At 36.7% G+C, this 24,607-nt stretch overlaps 1 protein-coding gene across 1 annotated transcript in view; it reads right to left on the bottom strand.

Moving 5' to 3' along the window:
* SEMA3E (semaphorin 3E) overlaps positions 1–24,607 on the bottom strand; it is a 248,001-nt gene that overhangs the window by 90,963 nt on the left and 132,431 nt on the right. Inside the window, exons 4-5 of the mRNA XM_039220705.1 lie at positions 21,580–21,740; positions 1,158–1,217 (exon numbers count right to left, since the gene is read on the bottom strand). Of these exons, the coding sequence (XP_039076636.1) occupies positions 1,158–1,217; positions 21,580–21,740 (221 nt within the window). The remainder of the gene's footprint in view (positions 1–1,157; positions 1,218–21,579; positions 21,741–24,607) is intronic.

Raw genomic sequence — 24,607 nt, 5'->3', positions numbered from 1 at the left:
AAATGATTCAGATTATGGCATTCCCTTGGTAAGAATGAGGAATGTACTACTATCCTGATTATCCAGAGCTTGTAGATATAATTTCTTCAATTTCCCACTCATACATTTTATTCTGAGAATGATCCATATCATTGGAAAAATCTAATCATTCAGGCATGGGGAAAACATTCTAGTCTCCTATCACTAGAAGCACCTGCTTTTCATGTCATCAAACACTGTCACACTTTGAATGAGGTAATTATACAACATTTTGGCTCTGCTGGGCTTAGACTGACATAGCCTAAGAGTGTGTTCAATTAGTCAGCATCATGCTGCAAACTAAGGCAGCAAGAATGTCTTGACTCACTCCTTGGCTGTGACCCAGTTGCTACAGAGACTCAGGAGTTGGTATAATGTGTGTTAGCCTTTTCCATGTTTTTTTTTTTTTTTCTCACTAAAAGAAGAGAAAATGAAAAGGGTAAGTTAACTCAAAAGGAGATGTGCATGCCTTCCTCCAAGCACATGTACTATGTTATCAGGTAGCTATTTGCGGCACACGGAAGCCCCATCGTACACGTTTTAGTGTGCTCAGAACTGGGTTGGGGCCACTGTTCCTACACAAGCTCACACACTGCAGGGAAGTTACAGAGAGACGCAACACTGACTCTTCCAGTAGAAGAGATCGTAGGCACATCATGGAATAGGTAAAGCATGCCTACTGCCTTTGCCTTCCCCTTTCTTTTCATTTTCTCCCCTTTTATTTCTTGGGTAAGTTCTAATGGACTCATCAAAGCAAAATGAAACCTCACAAAGAATGTGGTTAGTTTTCCCTTGAATTAAAAATTGACCTGAAATTATTTTTCCCCAAATATGTAGGAAATAAGCATTAGTATAAGAAAGTCACAAATCTGAGTGGATAAAAATATAATAAAACAAAAACCAAGATCTGGAGGAACTTCAACTCCCTTTATACCTAACCCTTCATTGAAATTAACTTGTAAATAACTATCTCTAAATGTTTATGTATATATGGTTTCATGTACATATATTTTATTTTCTTCCTGACTAAACTGTATATTTGCCTTTTGGGAGCAAATAAAAGGTTAAGGAGTCAGTCCCTTGTGACTGACCAGGGATATAATTGATGATGTGTTTAATTTACAATGAGTAATACTTACTGCGTCTTTCCCTTTCATTATGCATTCTTCTATTTTTAGTGCTGTGCTAGGCCAGTGTATCTGAAATAAAAGACAATGTACTATTATGCAAATGCATACAAAAATAAACCACACTGAAAAACCATTTCATTTTTTCTGGATTTCCAATATATATTCATTTTGTTCTATCTCCTCAAAAGATAAATTAAGATTTTATCTTCTTTACATCATTATTTGTATAATGAAGGCACGTCCATTTGAGCTGCTATTACAGGCTAAAACTTAAGTTTTTTAAAACAAGTCTTTCCGAAGGCTCCTTCAAGTCTCAGCCCTTTAGAAGCCGCCCACACTTTGAGCAGCGCTGCTCTGTACTTAACCTGCCCTGAATTCTGCAATCCAGTCTCTCCTCTGAACCTGACTGGCTGTTCCTCCTGGTCAGGCACCACCTTGAGTTCCCTTTGCATTTTTACCACTTAGCCCAGAGCTTGGTGAATGGGCACTTGGTAATGCTTGCTAAGTGACGGGATGAAAGGATGCATGACTCCTATGTCCTGGATGGACACCCCGACTGCCTCCAAATCTCTAGCACATCAGACATGGCACATCTTTGTACCTGTCCCTCTGAGATCTGTTAAAGAGTATCATTGGTATGTATAACCAACAGAGCAGGATTGGTATATACGAGCCAGAACTGGAATTGCTGGGTCTTTGGCAAACATGTATTTAATCTTTTAACATAGTGCCGCACTGTTCTCTGGAAGGGCAATGTGTTCATATTCCACCAGCAAAATCCTCATATCTTCACTGCATTCCCAGCTTTCTGATTTTTGTACTAAACACCTCAGATTCAATATTTAATTTAATCCTTACCACAACTTTATCGAAGATATAGTATTATTTCAGGAGCTCCTTAAAAAAAGTCTTTTAATGTTTATTTACCTTTTGTGGGGGGGACATAGTATGAGTTGAGGAGCGGCAAAATGAGGAGACACAGAATCCAAGGCAGGCTCCAGACTCTGAGCTGTCAGCACAGAGGCCTGATGAGGGGCTTAAACTCACGGACTGTGAGATCACAACCTGAGCCACGCAGGTGCCCCAGGGAGTTCTTTTTAAAAACAAAGTGTATTTCTCTGTCCAGCTCCACAACGCATTAGATCTATGGTCTGGAACTCAAATGTGATCCCTCTGAATAAGTGTAGCAAGTGGTAAGTTCCCAAATGTCTTCTGTGCCTCAAGACCTTAAGCGCCCCAATTAACAGTTCATCCCCACATCTGCTGGATCCATCACCCACTCCTTCCAGCCTGAAAAACCTCAACTAGTGTGAGCTAATGTGTCATCTCCTGGTTTCTGCCGGTCAGGTGATAGTAGATTTTGTTTTGGGAGATGCTGGCTCTCATGAGAACACCCTGTAATTTTTTCTTGATTGGCTTCAAAGGTTTTCTCCTTAGATCCACATGTACTGGGGTACAGAATTGCTAAGAAGTTCTTTTTTTTCCTACTTCCATGGCACTTTGAGCCAGGCTACATCAGTATTTCTTTGGTTCTCTTCTTTTTTAGGCAATCAGTTTCTGTTCTCAAGTTAATATTCTGGTGAAGGAGTAGAAACATTCCAGTAGAGTAGCCTGGGCCTCTCAAGATATTAATATTTCTACAAATAACCTGTTCTTCCTCAGGGTGCACAAGAGTCCCCAGAGAAAGGCTTCAGGGATATCTTCCTACAACTCACGGTCAATGTTTACTGTCATTAGAGTATAATTTAGGCCTGTGCCAGTCAGCCAGACTGTTCCTATCTACGGCAATTTGTCCCTTTCTCTCCCTGATTTCTCCCCTCCCTCCAATTACCACCATCCTATGCTGTGCTCTGCTAGCCTAAGAAACTACTCTGCTTGGGGAGTCTAGGTGGCTCAGTCGGTTGGGCATCCAACTTCGGCTCAGGTCATGATCTCACAGCTCATGGGTTTGAGTCCCGTTCAGGCTCTATGCTGACAGCCAGCTCAGAGCCTGGAGCCTGCTTCAGATTCTGTACCTCCCTCTCTCTCACTGGCCCTCCCTTGCTCACGCTGTATCTCTCTCTCTCAGAAATTAAAAAAAATAATTTAAAAAATTTTTAAAAAAGAAACCACTCTGGTATTCAAACTAAATATTAGATGTTGTTGATTGGAGGTATTTTTTTTAATTTAGTGAGTACACTGTTTAATTATTTTTTAACTAGTGGCCAACATTTACAAATGAGAGCTTTCACATAAAAATCAAGTTTCAAGTTTCTTTAAATGGGCCAGGCACTCTCTGATTTACATCAGACTTTTCTTTTTACCTAATTGACCCCTGAAGTCATTTTAGTCTTTGAAAACTGATATATTATAATATATATTCTATTCTATTCTATTCTATTCTATTCTATTCTATTCATATCTGAATCTCAAATATGGTCAAGATTTAATTTTTTTTAAAGCTGTGTCCCATCAAAGTGACAGGTGAGGCACGTATTTGCTTGAAGTAGAAGAGGCTTATCACACATTATGTAGCAAAATCCAGTCCCTGATACATGAATAATATTGGGAATTTATAAAAGTAGTGACAATGGCATTTTATCACGATGATTTTTACATGCTACATGTACTATCATAGAAGCAAGAACCCTATGGTTTGAATTACAGGTATAACATCTTACTTTGATATTCTTATTAGTGTAACAGATCCCCAACCAAGTTTCTTACCAACAGTACTCAACATCAGGCGTTCTGCTTTCATAATGTGGCATATAAACTTAAAACAAATCACATATTTTCATTTAATTTGCAACACAGAAAAAAGACAAAGGAAAAAGGCAGGAATGTAAAAGAAAACCAACTAAAAAGGCAAAGGCACAACACATGAAATCCTAGAATCTATGTTTGACGGAAGCGGTGGATCCATCAGTGAATCTAACATGAATCAGGAAAGACATCACATAAATACATCAATGTCAGGTTCAGATGGGCCCTTGCATCAGCTTCAACAGAGTAACTAATATCATTATAGGGTAAACATCTTAAGTGAAGCTGAAGATTTGAAAACTTTACTGATCCATTATTTTGGAAACCATTTTTGCACCTGGGGTGAGATTTCTTTTAGATGATTTCTAAGACTCATTTTCACTTGAGATTCAATTTGGTTTTGGAATTACGACTTCACTGTGGAGGGGTAAACTATTCAAAATGATACATTAGAACATGTGCATACGTATACATATATATATGGAATGCATAAACAGTATTCATCATATATACTACATATGTAACTAAGTGTAAATAGAAATTTATTTTAGGATCATCTGTCGTTGGAAAGATTTTCATGACTAATTCAGTTATCAGCATCAATAAATCATAAATATTTTTATAATGTTTTATATTATTAACACACTTAGGAGATGCAGGGTTATTCTTCTTAAAATATCCTTCTTATCCATTTTTCAGTATGTAAAATGATGACTTCTTTACACTGTATTTTCACAATTTCAAATATGAGATAAATTAACCAATTCTTTAAATATACGAAGTTCAGATTTTCAAAGTTGAAATAGTATCCAAACTAGTAAAACAATCTAAACCCATTATATCCTGTATTCCTCTAAATGACTGCTTCATAATAATAATTTATTTATTTATTTATTTATTACTTTTTAAAATGTTTTATTTCTTTTTGAGAGCAGGGAGAGAGAGTGTGAGCAGGGGAAGGTCAGAGAGAGAGACACACAAAGACTCTGAAGCAGGCTCCAGGCTCTGATCTGTCAGCGCAGAGCCAGACACAGGGTTCAAACACATGAACCATGAGATCATGACCTGCGCTGGTCAGACGCTTAACCAAATGAGCCACCTAGGCGCCCCCATAATGATTATTTATTTCTAGGACTATTTCAATACACTGTTTAGGAAGCAATTTCCTACAGAATTTCTACACATCTTTTGACATCTTTTATTCCAGATTATCTGTTCAAACAGGCTTAAAGATAGAGATAAAATCTCCCTCCAGGTCAAATGAAAGACTAGTTTCCTGACCAGGATAATAAAAGTAATGTCTCCCTCTAGACAAAGGTTGAATACGTTTGCTAACAGACCCCTTATGAGAGTTCATATTTCCTAAGCTTGAGGTTCATCAGGCATAACACATCCTCCCTGTGTGTGTGGCATCTACCCGGGATGCTATGCACCACCCCCTCTGGGACTTAACGAGGACAAAGAAATTACTGGAAATAGCTCTCATATTAAACTGTAAGTTATAGGGAACAAGGTACTGTCTTATTTCTGTATTCTTACCAATGTATAATCCCAACCAAGCACAATGCCTTCAAGGCAGTCACTGCTTATTCAATGTCTACTGATTGACTTGTACCAATCAATATACCTTTATCACATTCTTTGTAAAAATCCATTCACTAAAGGAATTAGTTTACAGTAAAATTTGAGAGATAAGCATGACTAGCATAAAATTGCTGTAACCAGCGGCAAAGGAATGAGACAATTTTCACTTTAATCAGGAAAGAAATTTTGTAGGATGTTAACAAAAATCTAGACTTTGAAAGACTGCTAGTGATTTCTGAAGGAAATCACTCTGAGAGGATGGAATGGAGAGATGCAGAAGGTTAAACTATGAACACTTACTATGATAAAGTGAAATACGGAGAACTCTCCAAAGGAATTATGTAATTATAGATTTACTCGAGTTTTGTTGTTCTTTTGGGTTGTTGTTTTACCAAAATGTAATAGGCTTAGGATGGCAGTTGAACGTTCATTCGTGTGACTAAAGATGACAGAGCAAGACCCACTGAAAATGGAGTTATTTTCAAGCCATCATGTACAAATAACCTGTCAGGATAGGAAGGGAAATGACAATCTTCATTTACTGTAGAAGTCAGGATGTCCCTTGGCTCTGCTCCAGAGTTTAGCATCAACAGAAACCCACACAAATAATCTGTTCTGCACAAAACATATTTTAAAGGCAATTAAACGACTGGGTGTAATGCTATCTCCGACTTTTCTGCTCCAAAAAGGTATAAAAAGCCAAAGGTTAAGTATGTATCATTTCATCACAATACTCCTAAATACAATTTAATTGCTCCAACACACATTAATGGGCTATTTACTATTCTTGTATATCTCAAAGGAGAAAAAAATAAAGTAAAAATTAAATTACAAAGCAACTTTTTCTGGACTCCCTATTGAGTCTCATAATTATACTACAATTAAGGATTTAATAGCTTACTATTACAAGATGTTATGACACTCAGAGATTTAGGGAAGCAAAAACAAATGCACAAAGAATAATTTAGCTGTCTAAAAAAAGATGTGCTTTTTTATTTAAATACATACATACATACATACATACATAAAGTTATCCTGTAAATCTCTTTTCATGGAATATATTTAAATGGCTAAGCCACTATTTATAATTTCATCTAATATATTCTCTTTCTAAGTTCTATTATTCTAAAAAAATTTGTTTATATTTTTGTTTGCCGTTCTACATTTTACATCTATGCACAGTACCAGTGTCCATCAATGTATATTTTAACTATTGTCCTATAAACAGCATGAAAAGTAAGAAAATACATTTGGAATGTAACACATTACAAAAGTACTAATGGTTTATAAATGATAGTCTTTAACCTGACATATTATCATTCTTAGTGTTTATGCTTTTATACTTAATTATAATGACTGTCATTATTCAAGTAGTTTATATGCCAGAATTATAATCTTTCGAACTATAAACAAGATTTGTATTTGAAATGTTTATACTCCTGAGTATTTGAACTAGAACAATATTATTACTACAGGGACATTATTGGCCTGCTTCATGCCCTTTTTAATGGATAAAATTTACTCAAATGTTATCATTAAGGTGAAATATCATCTGCCATGTATATGCAAATTATATTTTAATGTCTTTTTCCACTCAGTAAAAAATTAAATTCTAAAATACAAGAATTTTTACTTCTGATGCAATAAAGTTGAATAAATGGGAAAAGTATAAATACTTTCAAAAATAAACGTGTCTAAAAGAGCTCTAGGTACAGATATCCAAACTAGAGCAATGTCAGCTTAGAATAATAGTGGTGAGAATAATTTTAGGAAAAAAACCTGAAATTTAGAAACTTAGAGAAAAACTACTGAATGTTTGTTAAATGTAAATACTAATATGGGAGTCTATGAAGTCCCATAAAATGTAGCTTAAATAAATGTGTCTACTTTTGATTTTCTTGGGAAATGAAAAAAAGAGAAAAGAAAATTTTGTACGTCACACTAGTAATGCTATCTTCCAGAGTAAATTTTTTCTTTGTTTTTCAAGAAATGTTAGTCATCCTCCAATGAGTACAGATAGCACACGGGGCTGGGAAGACTGAGCACAGCCAAGCCAATCTCTTATCGTGGCTGAATAGTGGAGGCATGGCTCTCAATCTCTGCTACAAGTAAACGGAATACATACAGTTCTTTCTTACTAATCAGTGGTTTTTCTCCAGTCCTGTCACCAACAAACTATTCTTCTAGTTCTTCACCATCACGAAGGTAAAATGCAGTCATGCTAAGGAACTAAGAACTAAGGAAAAACAAACACCACATAACAAAAGGCAGGGCTCACGGTAAACGGAAGACCAGATTGCTAGACACGAAGTTCACACCGAGGCAGTAGTCTGCTTCTCAGTGGTGTGCAGAAGTGGGAAGAATATAGTCTTCTCAGACACACAGACCTGGGTTTAAATTCTAACTACGACTTACTGGCTTCATGGCTTCATTTTCCTCTTTCTTCCATTCATCCAGCATACTAATGTAAAGTGAGTACACAAACTACAATTGTAGTTATGTTATGCAATTTTTAGAGAATCTCTCACTGGTTCCTGCATTGTGTTTATTAGTTTTTAACAGCACAGTGGTCAATATTCTCCATGATCTGATCTCAACCACATTTCAATCTTTCACTCTCACTCTGTACCCTGTTCCCACCCACATGCCCCTCACTTCACCTATATACGTTATTTTAAACCACTCTAAAATTTGTTCTTTCCTTTACTCACTCTGTTCCCACTACTATTCTGTACAAATTGAAATTCCAAGTACTTTTAAAAGTCCAATTTAAATTATATCCATTTCAGGAATCCCCGCCTCCCAGATTCCATATACTTTCTTAGCATTTTATTTAGACACTTTTACAGTTTTATTTAAATTGTGCTATATATGACAAATGTACGTATCTTCTCGATTATACTACAAATATTTTATGGTAGGGATTGTTCATTTCTTCATTCTTGATATCTCCATTATGTTTCTAGAATGTAGTTAAGGGGTGCCTGGGTGGCTCAATTGCTTGGGTGTTCGACTCTTCATTTCAGTGCAGGTTATAATCTCATGGTTCTTGGGATCAAGCCCTTTGTTAGTCTCTGCACTGATAGCATGGAGCCTCCTTGCGATTTTCTCTCCCTTTCTCTCTGTCCTTCCCCAACTTGTGTTTCCTCACTCTTTCAACATAAATACATAATTTTTTTTAAAAAAGAATGTAGTTGAACAGCCCTAAAAATATGTAGGACTCTTTAACCTTACTTAGAAATGCTAGAACCCAAGAACTGCAAGATCAGAACCTGAGCTGAAGTCGGATGCCACGACTTAAACAACTTAACCAACTGAGCCACGCAGGCATCACTAAAAATATTTGCAATAATTCTTTGATGCTATATGAAAACATTTACCTTGTATAACATCAAGAGTGATTTTTATTTGATTATTACTAGTTTTAGTTTACTGATGAATTTTATCATCACTCAATATTTTGAAATGATATACATTATTAAAATGTTTTAAAATCACATGAAAAATGTTTTTTTTAATCCTATTTTAAAGGACTGAATTACTAAGTAACTGTGTAAATACTGGGGTGGTTCTTAAGTGTTAAGAAAATACCAGCATATTTGTAGCTATTTCTTTATTTTTTCCTTTTCTTGAGCATATTTTTGATAGCTCTAACATATTCATAGTTTGTTTTACAAATTGTTTAACTCTAAAAAACTTAACTCATTAATTTTGCATGCATCTATTAAATCTTCTTAGCGTCAAGTCCAATTAAACTATACTAGTGATTAAAGTTCAAAAAACTATGCATTATGGAAAAATAAAATGTAATTCTGCTGAATGTAAAACTGCTCACCTGAGAATTTAATAATAACACAATAAACTGGATTACCCTCTGCTGGCCACATCTCGACTTTGCAAGAAGTACAGATGGAGAGTAGAAGATGTGAGAAGAAACATACAAATTCCTTTTCAAATGATCTAGATTAGAAGTGCTTCCTAAACACAAAACTATAATTTTAAAATTAAGTAGTAAGTCAGAGAAAATTTAGTCAGGAACACTTTAACAGATGAAAAACAAAAGCCGATGTAAACATGAATAGCCCTGAGCTCCCATGGGTAGAGCCCTGCCCCAATGTACAGACTGTGGGGTTTGATTATCAGTGCTTTGTCTAAGTGACGTACAGATCCAGGTTGCAGCTACAGGAAGACACATGGAAAGCAATTGCCAGGAGGTTTTTTCCTTCTCCGTCCACATTTTCTACTAATGTCCTCATATTGTCACAATGTAATCAGAAAATCTCAAGATGCTTTAATTTTTCACTCATGCAACGGTTTCCTCTAATTTATTCAGAACTTTTTACACCAAAGGATTTTAGAGAAAGATAAAAAGGAAAAAATGTTTTTTGTATTTCTCAGGAAGCTGCTGATGAAATCAGTTTCAGCTGAGACGTCTCACATTATCTGTAGATTGTAAAGATCTTTGAAAAGAGCAATGTGCAGAAGCCACCCTTTACTAGCAGGTGTGAGGTTCCCCTCAAATAAAATGAAACATGAGATAAAGCAAATGGAATTATAAAAAAAATAGAAATTTTCACAGGGAATAGTATGGTTTAATACCAGGATTGACTTTTCTAAGTTCATGAACGTAATACAGGTACAACAGAGCAGAATTTCACTGCAAAATACTATTATTACAAAGTCTGGGAAATGCTATAAATGAAAGAAATTATAAAGCAAAACCAGTATCTAAGACTACTATAATATAGCAAGTCTATTAAATAGAAAGTTCTTATCTATTTTAAAACTGTATAGGAAAAATCAGTCTTATGTACATATATGCCCATATGAGTTCTGATTATATAAAAAACAATTATTTATTTGGCATCACATATAGGACCAGTATTTCCTAGGGCTTACAGGGGCACATAATCCTTCAGTATTTCACAATCCTGGGCCCACATACAATCACCTGGGAGAGCTTTAAAATCCTCACTTTAGCCAAGGGGAAGATGCACCATGGCATAGATATTATTCACAAAGTCCTCAAGCATTATTAACGTGCGGCCAAAGTAAAAACTACTGCCACACTGTAAAACAGGATCTTTCCTTGTTTGCCAGTGGGGAGGTGGGGAGGTGGTGGGTGGGGTGGGGATAGGGATGGAGGCAGCAGGTAGACAAAATTAACCTTAAAGAAATTAGAGAATAATTAGTTTTTTTATGTGGTTCTGGCAATAAGTACAATGGGATTTGCAAGGAGGCATACAACGAAAAAAACATATTTACTGGGTGATGTCAGGATTAACAAGAGACACACTTTTCATTCTTTTATTGTCTACGTTTTTTGAGTGCCTATAACTTCAAGCAGGAAATTAATATAATACCTGCTCTAAAGCAGTTATTTTGTAAAGGAGACTGGCAAGTAAGCAGTCACTTTTAATATAATATTAGAATCGAAATCAGACCAAGGATTAAGAAAGGGCTGGAAGAACCTCTTCAAATCTAGTTTAGAAAAGAAAGGAAACAGTTTTTTAAAACATGGGTATGTTTGAAGGTTAGTCCAGGGAAGGAGAGTGTGTAAGGATAAGGAGTTCTTAAAGGACAAATAGAGGTGTTCAACATCACTAATCATCATCAAACCACAATGAGACATCACCTCACAACTATTAAATTGGCTATTAAAAAAAACAAAAAATAAGGGTTGATGAAGATATGGAGTAAAGGAAACTCTAGTGCAGTGTTGGTGGAATTATCAACTGGTATAGCTGCTATGGAAAACAGCATGGAAAATCCTCAAAAAATTAAAACTAGAATGACCACAGAATTCAGCAATTCCACTTTTAGGTATATATCCAAAGGAAATCAAAAGAGAATCTCAATGAGAGATCTGCATTCCCATGTGGCCTTATTCACAATAGCCAAGAAATGAAACCAACTGAAGTGTCTGTCAATGGAACAAATGGATAAAGAAAATGTGGTGTAGGGGCACCCAGGTGGCTCAGTCAGTTAAGTGTCCGACTTTGGCTCAGGTCATGATCTCACAGTTCGTGAGTTCGAGCCCCATGTCAGGCTCTGTGCTGACAACCAGCTCAGAGCCTGGAGTCTGTTTCTGATTCTGTGTCTCCTCTCTGACTTTCCCCTGTTCACGCTGTCTCTGTCTCTGTCTGTCATAGAAATAAATAAAATATTTAAAAAAAAGAAAATGTGGTGTATATACACACAATGGAATATTATTCAGCCATGAGATAAAAGGAGATCCTGTCATTTACAACAACATGGACGGACTATAAGAGTCTTACGCTAAGTGAAATAAGTCAAAGACAAATCACTGTGTGGTTTCACTTAGTTGTAGCATCTAAAAATTCAAACTCATAGTAACAGAGAGTAGGGCAGTGGATGCCAGAAACAGGGAAGGGGGGACAGGGATGGTCATGGCAAGATGTTAATCAAATTTCCATTTATAAGATGAATATAAGATGAGTAAGTTCTGAGGAACTAATGTACAGCACGATGATGAATACTGTATTATATACTTAAAAGTTGTTAATAGAGGGAATCATAAATGTTCTCACTACAAAACAGAAATGGTAACCATGTGACATGACGGAGGTATTACCTAACGCTATGGTGGTAATCATTTTGTGCTATATATTTTTTTTTTATCAAATTAACATGTTATTTAAACTTACACAATGTTATGTATTATATCTCAATAAAATTGGAAAAAGTGAAAATAGAAATGATGAGTTAGCAGTGGGATGGTGTGGACAAGTGGAGATAAGACTAAAAAGGTAAATAAGAGTAGATCATAAGGATCTCTATCTGCTGAACTAAAAACTTTATTTTTACTTAAAAATTTTAATATTTTATCAGATAGAAATTATGGACCAAGAGCTGTTAACTATGGCCTGAAATGCATAGGCTTCAATGACCAAAAAAACCCAAAACAAAACACATCATTATCTATTTGCATAATCTCCAGTGGAAATTTAGCATTTCTATCATATAAATGCAGAAAATAAATCACAGTAGCATTAATATGTGGCTTAATAACCAAGAGAAATATGAGATACTTTAATATTACTTTAGAATTGTTATAGGTAGCTCACAATATTAATATTCATCATTAGTTTGGAATTACAGTACTGAAAAGACCAACTGCTAGATGGTATTATTATTATTGTTTTAAAGTTAATATTTATTTTTATTTGTTATTTTTCAGAGAGAGAGAGAGAATGAGGGCATGAGAGGGGAAGAAGGGCAGAGGGAGAAAGAGAATCCTAAGCTGGCTCCAAGTTCAGTGTAGAGCCCAATGTGGGGTTTGAACTCATGACCCTGGGATCATGACCTGAGCTGAAATCGAGAGGTGGATGCTCATCCAAGTGAGGCATGCAGGCTCCCCACTAGGTCTTATTAGTTAATATATAATTAAGAAGCTACATGTTTTCATACTCCAAATTGTTATTCTTGTAGTGTGATAGCTATATTTCAATATATTCATGATTTGATGACTTTTTCAATATTTTATTTCATAATCTTACATAATGAGTTAATGCATTTAAGGGTCCACAGACTTCACCAGACTGCCAAATGGATCGATGACACAAAAAAGGTTGAGAACCCCTAGACACAACTATTATTTGTTCCTGATGTTACAGAAAGAGAGGAAATGATGTTGTAGAAAAGACAGAAAATAACCAATCCTTAAGAAAAGTCAACAGGGTGTGTGTGCTACAGAGTGTGAAAAGAAGGAAGGGCACTTCATAAAGGAGAAAGAGCACCCCCACTGTAACAGGGAGGGAGGCAGAAAAGTCACACGGAAGTACCAGACTTGGTGACGGGGCAGAGAAGATCCCCTTGTTTGATGGTTAGTTAAAAATGAAAGTTCGTAATCTTCCCTGAAGGGATCATCAGGAGTAGCCACTGGAACATATCCCTGCATAGTGGTGCAGGCCCCATGGGAAGGGCTGACACCCCCATCCCCCACCCCTAAGAGATCAACAATCAATACCAGGACTCATAGCTCCATAAAATGCTCTGTGCAGCTCCCAATCTGACTCTACCCTTCCAAACCTTTCAAACACTTCCATTAAATCATCTCAAATGTCTGGTCTGTCTTTAGCAAAATCCACTGTAACTTCCACCTCTTTTTCCAGTGTTCCTTTACCTCCTTGCTTTAATCACATCTAGCATGTCCTTTGAAACTATTGTTTCTCAACCAGCCACTTTTTTTGGTAGGGGCTTTTTTACTCTAAACCCACATGTTAAGAAAGATGTTTTAATTAGCCTTTCTTGCCTGTTAACTAATTAATTCTCACTCTCTCTAAATTCATCTACGCAACAAAAATTTAAAACTAAAGAGTAAGGGCATTCGGGTGGCTCAGTCAGTTAAGCGTCTGACTCTTGACTTTGTCACAGGTCATGATCTCACAGATCCTGAGTTAGAGCACCTCACTGGGCTCTGTGCTAACAATGTGGACCTTTTTGGGATTCCCTCTCTCTCTGCTCCTCCCCTTCTCTCTCTCTCTCTTTGCTCAAAATAATGAAATGAACTTTAAAAAATAAAGAAAACAAAATAATAAGTGTAAATCCCTTATTACTTTGAAGCTCATGTGATCAAAACAATACCACTTGCTATCTCTTTGTAGTAATCCACCATCATCCTTTGTCACATCCTCCTCATTAACTGAAAGGTTTTTTTTTTCCTCCCAGATTACTGTTTTCCTCTTCATAAAGATGAATCATCAGCTATCACCCACTCCAACCGGCGCCCTAATCTCTGATCATTCAATGATCTAGTCCTTGAAATCAACTCAGTCACACAGTCCGATATTACTTCTCTAGCCCCCCACAGTCCAATATGGGAGCCATTAGCCACAACTGGCTATTGAGCCTTGAAATACAGGTACAAGTTAGGTGGCTTCTCAAGTATCACTTCTCTGAAAAATCTTCTCCTGATCACCCTTTTTAATACAGCAACCCCTTTACTCTTGTCTTCCTAACTCACTTCATTTTTCTTGATAAGCAGCACTTAGCACTATCTGCTACTACAGTATGATATTTTTTGGTCTGTATTCTCTTTTTTCTTTTTTTCATTATTTATTTTTGAGAGAGAGAGAAAGACAAAGTGCAAGTGGGGAAGGAACAGACAGACAGGGAGATACAGAATCCAAAGCAGGCTCCAGGCTCTGCACCGAGTCCAATGTGGGGCTCAAACTCATGAACAGTGAGATCATGACCTAAGCCAAAGGCAGATGTCCAACCAACTGAGCCACCCAGGCATCCCATTCTGTATTTTCTTTAATATAATCTTTTAGAATATATATGTCCTGCTTATGGGTTTATAAACCCATAAAAATTGGGTTATGAAAATTACAATAAAAAAGCAAAGTAAAAAATAAATAAAAATGTATTGTAATTGCAATGACAGTGAGGTATTAGGTGGGGATAAACAAATGAACCAAGGGAAGACTAATGAAAAATATGTTGATGAAAGAGACCGATGGAAGGTTTGGAGGGTGCGTGGATCACTAGGAACTCAGACACTGCTGGAGGGAAGGGGACTTTGTAAAACTACTTTCCACTTTGCAAAAGTATGAGGCACTGTCTTGTACAGGTGAACATCAACAGCAATGAATCTGTAACCAGCCAATCCCCTCCAGGATATAGGTTCTGGGGGTATTCCTGAGGAATGTGTATTAGGAGGTGTTTACTACAGTGATCACAGAAACATCAATAAAGCAAAAATACTGGTTACCACCTAATTATTCTTTGACAGGTAATGGGTAAATTGTGCTATATTCGTATGATGAAATACATTACATACAAGTCAAAGTGAATAACAAGAGCTTATACCATAGCTTCTAATGTGTGCCAAGCATAGCACTTGGTCTTTTACTTCCCTTAACTCATTTTCATCCTCAGAGAAGACTAACACTTTTCCTTTTATAAGTGAGGAAACAGAAGCATAACAGGGTAAAGGAATTTGCAGAATGTTATAAATGCAGAGCCAGGATGTGAACCTAGAAATCTAATTTGTGTTCCTAATTCACTATTCTATTTCTACAACAAATGGTACTCTATCTACAAGAAAGATGACTGAATGTAAGAAATAATATTGAATAAAACAAAAAAAAATCCCAGAAGAAAAAATTATTATGATAAAATGTTTTAAAATGAAAACAGATAGCCATAAAATACAGGGTAGTAATTGCTTCTAAGTAGCAGAGCTATGAGGAGGGAAAGACAGAGGAAGGTAAAGGTAGCATCTACAAATGGGACTGGAGATACTCTCATTCTTGAGTTGGGCGGTGGGTTCACAGGTGTTAATTTCATTATCATGCTAACATGTTTATATTATTTATATTAAGTATGAAATGTTGCATTTTAAAACGTATTAAAAGCTGAGAAATAAATACTGAGTGGTAAAATACAGAAAATGGGCTTTGGCTCCCCTCAAAGTGCTTGATCTCATGGGAAGAAGGAGGAATTTGGTATCACATAGATACATAATTAAGGGTATTTTTTTTTTCTATGCTGGAGTCTGGACCCTGCTTATAGAATGATGGGCTAGACTCTGGTTTGACCTCAGCAGCTTTGCCTGTAAAGGGGTATCTTGTAATGTCTGGCGACTTTTAGATTGTCATGACTGGGGGGAGAGTTCTGTTGGCATCTATTGGAGGGAGGCCAGGGACAGTTAAATAGTCTACAATCCACAGGACACCCTCTTCCACAATGGAGACTTATTTATAATGCCAATAGTACCAAAGTTGAGCAACAGAGATATATATAAAGGAAAGCAGGAGAGGTTAAATATATAGTAACAGGTAAATAATTGAGGGAGCAAGGTCCAGAAAAGATGAGAGGAAAGCTTGGCCCAGAGGCTGACATACTGTATCTCCAGAGCCTGGAAAGCATTGAGGCACCTTCATTTTCAAGTCCACTTCATTAAACAGTGGGTGCATGAAGTAGACCTAGCTCTAATTCTGCTGTTATTGAAAACAAACACCAAAGTCCTAACTGAAGTTTCACTTCTGTGAAGCAGGCAGGAAAGGTACAATACAACAAATGCAGCTGGAGTGAAGTTACCGCAGAGCTAATGAAGCTTAAGCCTCAGGACTCCTTGCTGGTACATGGCCCTTTTGTGACCCAGAAAAGGACCTTAGCTACTTTGATATTTATGTTTGAATAAGTATATTTCCTGAAGAGGGCTGCTAAACTATATACACTTTAGGCCCCACAAAATGAGGATTTACCCTTGAACTCAGGAAAGTTATTGAATTTAATAATTTGTGTAGCTACTTTCCTTGACATCCTTGTGAGATGGCACCCTGAAGCTTCAATGGCCACACACTAGTCAATTTGGTTCCCTAAGATGCAGTTCATAAAATCCTACCACCCTCCTCGTCCCTTACATAGTCTTCACAGGTCATTTCCTCTATAAAGCCAGTCTTTCCAGCCTAAGGGTACAATTAGGCCAAAACAATAAAGGAGAATAAGTAGATGATTCAATTTCCTCTGCTCTAAAAGAGGGATCACATTAATGTGGGAAGCTGATACCTCATGGTCTTAGTTCTAAGTAGGAAACAAAAGTTGAGGAAAATCATTAGGAGGTTCTATGTACACAGCAATCATTTAAAAAGCCTGCTTAAATATGGATTCCAGGGCCAACTCCATGAGGGTTACATGATCCTGACCCAAGGATAACAATTTAAGAACCAGTTCCATAATGCAAGGATTCTGAATCTTCCGGGGTTCAGATCCCTTGAACGATCTTTCCATATTCACATATTTAAAATATTAATATAGGGGTTGTATTAGTTTATTATGGCTGTGGTATAACAAAAATACCATGGACTGGATGGTTTAAACAACATATATATATACATATATATAAATATATATGTATATATATTTATCATAGATTTAGAGGCTGGAAGTCTAAGATCAAAGTGTTAGGAAGACTAGTTCCACTGTCCTTGGTCTGTAGATGGCTACCTTCAGGCTGTGACTCACATGGTATTTCCTTTCTAGGCATGCATCTCTGATGTCTGTGTGACCAAATTTCCTCTTTTCATAAGGATACCAATCACATTAAATCAGGGTCCACCCTAGAGGCCTCATTTTAACTTAATCACACCTTTAAAGGTCTTATTTCCAAATATAGTCATATTTGAGGTCCTGGGGTTAAGGCTTAAATGTATGAATTTTAGGGGACATCCAGTCCATAATAGATTATTCTATGGATTCCATACTTAGGCTCTCTAGCTTAGACATTCCTTCACAGGAAATCAGAGCACGTAGATGATCTAACTGAGAGAAAAAGAAGAGGGCCATATGGTGAACACCACAGTTAGTTGGGGAAAGACATCCAGGCAGAGAGGAAAACCATTAATTTGACTAGAAAGGGGAGATAATAATGGTCTTAAAAACGTGTGTGTGTAGTAGCAATCTCTTACTTGACACATCCCCAAAAGCAAAAGAATCAAGAGCAAAAATAAACTGTTGGGACCTCATCAAGATTAAAAGCTTCTGCACAGCAAAGGAAACAATCCACAAAACTAATAGGCACCCAAAGGAATGGGAAAAGATAGTTGCAAATGACATATCAGATAAAGGGTTAATATCCAGAATCTATAAGGAACTCAACAAATTCCACACCTGAAAAACAAACAACCCAGTGAAGAAATGGGCAGAAGATATGAACAGACACTTCTCCAAAGAGGACATCCAGATGGCCAACAGACACATGAAACGATGCTCAGCATCCCTCCTCATTAGGGAAATACAAATCAAAACCACACTGAGATATCACCTCACGCCAGTCAGAATGGCTAAAATGAGCAAATCAGAAGACTCTAGATACTGGCAAGGATGTGGAGAAACGGGCACCCTCCTACACTGTTGGTGGGAATGTAAACTGGTACAGCCCCTCTGGAAAACAGTGTGGAGGTTCTTAAAAAAAATAACAATAGAACTACCTTATGACCCAGCAATAGCACTGCTAGGAATTTACCCAAGGGATATAGGAGAGCTGATGCATAGGAGCACATGTACCCCAATGTTCATAGCAGCACTCTCCACAACATGGAAAGAGCCTAAGTGTCCATCAACTGATGAATGTATCAAGAAGATGTGGTTTATCTATACTATGGAATACTTCATGGCAATGAGAAATTATGAAATCTGGCCATGTGTAGCAACATGGATGGACCTTGAGGGTGTTATGCTGAGCGAAATAAGTCAGGCAGAGAAGGACAAATAACATATGTTTGCACGTATAGGAGGATTAGGAGGAACTTAACAGAGGACCGCGGGGGAGAAGAAGGGGGGAAATAGTGGCGGAGAGGGAGAGAGGCAAACCATGAGAGACTCCTGAGTGCTGAGAACAAACTGAGGACTGATGAGTGTTGGGGGGAGGGGGAGATGGGCATGGAGGAGGGCACTTGTAGGGATGAGCACTGGGTGTTATATGGAAACCAACTTGACAATAAACTAGTTGTAAAAATAAACAAACAAAAAAACCCCCATGTGTGTGTGTAATATAAATACTATATATATATATTACATACATAAAGAGACAGCATTTCCTTTAAGAACTACAGAGAAAATAAAACCAATGATGATAGTAAAAAGAAAAGAGTATGTGCTTCCGTTCCCTCTTGCCACTACTAAAATGACAGTAAAGGACACAGTCCAAAAAGGACAAAGAGAACTTGAGTGGAGAAGCCAAAGAAATGTCAGCAGCATTTTGGAAGTTCTATGACATATGGAAAAGTGTTGACTGTCTTTGCACACTAGAAAAGCTGAAATCTAAATGCTTGCAAGGTGAAGGGAGCCAATAAGCAAGCTGATTCATGAAAAAGAACTTTAGAAATGCTCAGGAATTCAAAGTCCCACAGTCTGTCTGAGAGTAGGAATAGTGGGTGTGGGTGAAATCAGGAGATTTCCAAAGTTTGGTCCAAAGTTTGTATAATAAATAGGCCAGAAAACCGATGGAAAGACAATCAAGAGGAAAAGAAAAAGAAGGGAAAACATTTAAAAAATAATGAACATTTTCCAGAGGGGAAGGCCATTAGGTGTCCTGTAGAAGGCCCAATGTGGATGAAAAAAGATCAACTCTGAGAGAAATTTGAAAAAAAATTTGAACACAGAGGTCTTGGGGTCAAAATTCAGGGCAGGATGCAGGAAACAGGTTACATACAAAATTTAGAAATTAGAAAGGCATCAGCTTCTCAGAAGCTACACTGAAAATCTGAAAATAATGGAACAATATCCTCAAAACTCTAAAGCCAATTCTTTTCATTCCAGAATTTTATATGCACCTATCAATTACATGTGAAGTTTGAATAATATTATTTTCAAACGTAAAACACTCAACATTTTATTTGACTCCTTCAAGACGCTACTAGAAGGCATACTTCAGTAAAAGGTCATAATAAGCTCAGAAGACTGTACAAATGAGACAGAGAGGAGGGTACTCCAAGATAATGGTGAAGTTAAACCCCAGGATGCTAGAAGTACCGGAATGGATACCTCGAGTCTAAAAAGCAGTGGGAGGATGGGCTAAATGGATGATGGGCATTAGGGAGGGTGACGGGTGTTATAAGTAAGCTATGAATCACTAAATTCTACTCCTGAAATTAAAAAAAAAAACTTGGACTAATGAAAATTGAAAGAAAGAGAAGTTTGGTAGAGAGTTTGGTGTTTGGTGAAAAATCAGTGAAAGTAATATAAAAAAATCTAAGTGAATGGAATACAAAGGGGAGTGGATACTATTTAATTTACCCAGAGGGGACAAAGAAGAAGTGGAATCTATTTTCCTAATTATACTAATCTAAATGGTTATTAGTAACTCAAAATTGTGCTATAGCTAAACTGGGAAGATGAGGGGACAGGTAACAGTGGGCTACGGGTACAGTGCAGAGACATTTTAGCTATGGTACTGCAAGAAAAGAAGGCTAACATCCTCATCTTTCTGATAAAAAAAAGTCAACAGATATTGTCTGAAATCAATGGTGTCAAGTACGAATAGTATAGAAATGTTATTTAGAAAATGGAGGTAAGAGGGGCGCCTGGGTGGCTTAGTCGGTTAAGCGTCCGACTTTCGCTTCGGTCATGATCTCGCGGTTCGTGGGTTCGAGCCCTGCGTCGGGCTCTGGGCTGACTGCCAGCTCGGAGCCTGGAGCCTATTTCAGAGTCTGTGTCTCCCTCTCTCTCTGACCCTTTCCTGCTCACGCTGTCTTTCTCTCTCTCTCCTAGAAGTAAATAAAAAAATTTAAAAAAATGGAGGTAAGAATCAGAAGAAACAAGAGTTTGAAACGATTTTCTCTAGGAATTAGGAACTGGCAGAGATGAAGGGATACTGTTTTTCATCATAAATTCTTTTAAGTTAATTTAAAAACTATGGACATTGATCATTTTGACAAACATAAAAAGTTAATGTGTATTATAAAGAAAATACATTATGTAATACTTTTATACCAAAAAATACTGTTGTTTAAATATTTCTGCGTGTTTTAAAATTGATTTGGGTCTGAAAAAAAATTTAGTTCAACTCAACTCTGTATAAACACAGACTCAAAACGTGCTGTCTTTCTCATCACAGTTAAGCACTGCTTGAAAATGATGGGCACTTGCCTATTTTAATATACTTTAACCCACCAAGTTTAAGGAGCATCCACCTAAATCAGCGATATTACCAAGAGAACATCAAGGGTTAACCATAGCAAGATCACACATCCATATTTCTTTAGGCTAGGGTCTTTGTAGTAATAAAACCTAGGTGGATTGATGGTAAAAGCATGTTCAAACCAAACCCAGATCTCAGAACAGTGGGTGTGGTGACAAGGGCCATTATGCAAACAGTAGTGTCAAACACACTAACCTGAAGTCTTCTGGTAATACAGAGATCAATGCTGTGCTAGAAAAGTTCATTTTTGATAATTTATAAACTTCTTTCAAAATAACTTCATTTTTAATGAATATTTTATTTCTTTCAATAATCATTGAGAATATTAAATTGGCCAACAATCAAAAAACTAATTCAAGTAACACCATGCAAGAAGTTATCTCCCTCACCCTTTTTCTTTCCCTCCTGATATACAGTCTGATGTTTCCATACCTCTCGATAGCCATTGCTGATTTGTTCCAAATTGAGAGAATACACAAGATCCTTGCCTCCCACAAAGAGTCTCTCTTGATATTCATCCAGCAGCATTGAATGGAGATCAAGAAACCCAAAAGGACTATGAAAGACTGATGTTCGGTTTAGATCCAGGAGTTCTGAAAGGCAAAAAAAAAAATGTTCGTTCAACAAAAGTCAAAATACCAATATCTTTGCAACACTTTTTTTTTTTATGGCTCTACTGTCATGCCTACTGGAATTGTGTAGTTAACATTCATCCACTATAAAGTCTTTAGAATTTATTACTTAAAGGATTAAAAATATGCAGTGCATTAACAATACCATATTGCATATTTGAAAGTTGCTAAGAGAGTAGATCTTGAAAGTTTTCATCACAAGAAAAGAATTCTATGTGATATAATGGATGTTCATTAACCTTGCTGTAGTAGTCTGTTCATAATATGTGTGTATATCAAATAAAATTGTGCACTTAAAATTTATACAATGCTATACATTAATATTTTCTTGATAAAACTAGAAAAATTTAAAAAAATTGTTCAACCAGTAAAAAAGTGTAACTGGGTATAAATTTTAATGCACACAATTAAAATCTTTTATAAATTTGTGAACCAAAAAACCTCAATTCAGGGTGCCTAGGTGGCTCAGTCATTTAAGTGTCCAACTTCAGCTCAGATCATGATCTTGCATTTTGTGAGTTCGAGCCCCACATCGGGCTATGTGCTGACAGCTCAGAGCCTGGAGACTGCTTCAGATTCTGTGTTTCCCTCTCTCTCTGCCCCTCCCCTGATCACACTGTCTCTCTGTCTCTCTTTCTCTCAAAAATAAATATTAAAAATATTTAAAAAAACCCTTCAATATGAAAGATAAATATCTTGTGTTTTTACATAAAGAAAGAATTATCGTTCACAATCTTTATGTAAAGTACTATGTGGAAGAGTCATTTTATTGTGACTTTTATCCTTACTTCTTTATGCTTAACTAAAATTGCAAATCTACAAAAAATATTCTATTTTTTTCACAAAAAAATATTCTAGAAGAGATTAATTGCATTTAATTCCAGATGAACACCAACTCATCAAAAAATGTCTCCACTTAAAACTGGTTTTGAGAGTCACATCTACAATCAAATTGTCCATATCTGGAAACTATCAGGGTGGTTAATACAATGGGGTGACACATGATGGTATTCAGTTCAGACAACTGATAAAACTGTTGGGGATTTTTTTCTACCACTGGGATTTGGGCTAGTCTTTATGATTTATGCCCACAGAAGAAATTACAAATTATTTGTTTCAACTAATATACATTTACTTTTAGAAAGTCACATTCTGGCAAACCTCTCATGTGTGTGCATTTGTTTGTTTGTTCAAGGTATTTAACTCCATATGGCAGTTCAGTACTTAAGCTTCGAAAGTAATACATGACAGCCTTCTCCTGATGAGAGGATATTGCCCCTAATACCAGACCCTGCATGCTAAAAATTCCCAAAAGAGGCCTTTTGGGAAATACTGACAGGTGAGAAGATAGCTTCATTATCCAAAGGTCAAATCCTAATGCATCTGACAAAGAATGTGAAATAGTGGTAACTAGAACACTAAAATCCAGATAGTGGTATGAAATGTGACACATCTGTATAGTTTTTTTGCCCACTCTTCTTCTGAAAAATGAGAGATGAAATACTTTTGCCCTCTCTATTAAAAATATGGTCATTGGGGCACCCACGTGGCTCAGTCGGTTAAGCTGACTGACTTCAGCTCATGGTTCATGGGTTCGAGCCCTGCATGACACTGTGTGCTGACAGCTCAGAGCCTGGAGCCTGCTTCAGATTCGGTGTCTCCCTCTCTCTCTGCCCCTCCTCATTCACATTCTGCCTGTGCTTCTCAAAAGTAAACATTGAAAAAAAAAAAATTAAAAATATCTTCAGTGTCTATATCTCTACTCTAAAACTGTGGATGTTCAAAATTTTGTGGAGTATGGCTAAGTTTAAACCTTCAATTTAATACACCTGAAATTAATGTAACATTGGGTATCAGCTGTACTCAAATTTTAAAAATTAAAAACCCTTTAGTTTAAAATAACCAATACTGCTAACATCAAAGCATCTCTTATAAAGGTAGAATTAATGATGAGTCATTTGACTCTTCACCTAAATAAAGACTGTAAGAACAAGTTTTGAGGGAAGGATGCACAGAATAATAAAGTGCTTTATTTGGGGAGGAAGAAACATGAATCTGAGAGACTGGGGATTCAGAATCTTGGAAGACAGATTTTTCCCATTTACTAATTTTGTCAAGGTAAAATCATATTTTTTCCTTCCTTACTAGGCATCCACCAACAGGAAGAGATGCACATTTTCTAATTATTAAGGTTTTTTAAAAAAATGTTTTATTTATTTCTGAGACAGAGAGAGACAGAACATGAGCAGAGAAGGGGGCGGGGGGGAGACACAGAATCCGAAGCAGGCTCCAGGCTCTGAGTTGTCAGCACAGTCCGACATGGGGCTCGAATTCACAAATCATGAGATCATGACCTAAAATGAAGTTGGATGTTTAACCAACTGAGCCACCCAGGCACCCAACAAGAGATGCACATTTTAAGGATCCAGTATCCAAGCAAAAATATGAATCAATACTGTCTACTTCCATTACACTTTGTCTTTATATATAAAAATTTACGGTTTTATGTCAGGGGTGCTAAATGGACTCTTTTTCAGAAAAGGTTCCCCAGTTATTCCAATAAGTTGTTAAAATTCTACAAGTTTTATGTACAGTGAAATAATTACCTGAAAGGACACAATTCATCAAAGAATGGTTACATGTTATCTAGAATTAACAGGCCTCTAAGCCAAATACAGTAAGGTGCAGAGTCTGGGTGGTTAAGTTTGCTGGAAAATAAGACCAAGTGATGAAAAGAATACAATATAAGAGCATACCCTAAAATGTTGCCAAAGAGTATAGTCTAGCCCATATTTAAAAGTATGAATTGAAATGAAGGGCAGCTCAAC

The sequence above is a fragment of the Hyaena hyaena genome, unplaced genomic scaffold, assembly GCF_003009895.1.
Source record: "Hyaena hyaena isolate Hyena2069 unplaced genomic scaffold, ASM300989v1 scaffold_903, whole genome shotgun sequence".
Classification (NCBI taxonomy): Eukaryota; Metazoa; Chordata; class Mammalia; order Carnivora; family Hyaenidae; genus Hyaena; species Hyaena hyaena.
This window is presented reverse-complemented; position numbering and strand designations above follow the sequence as displayed.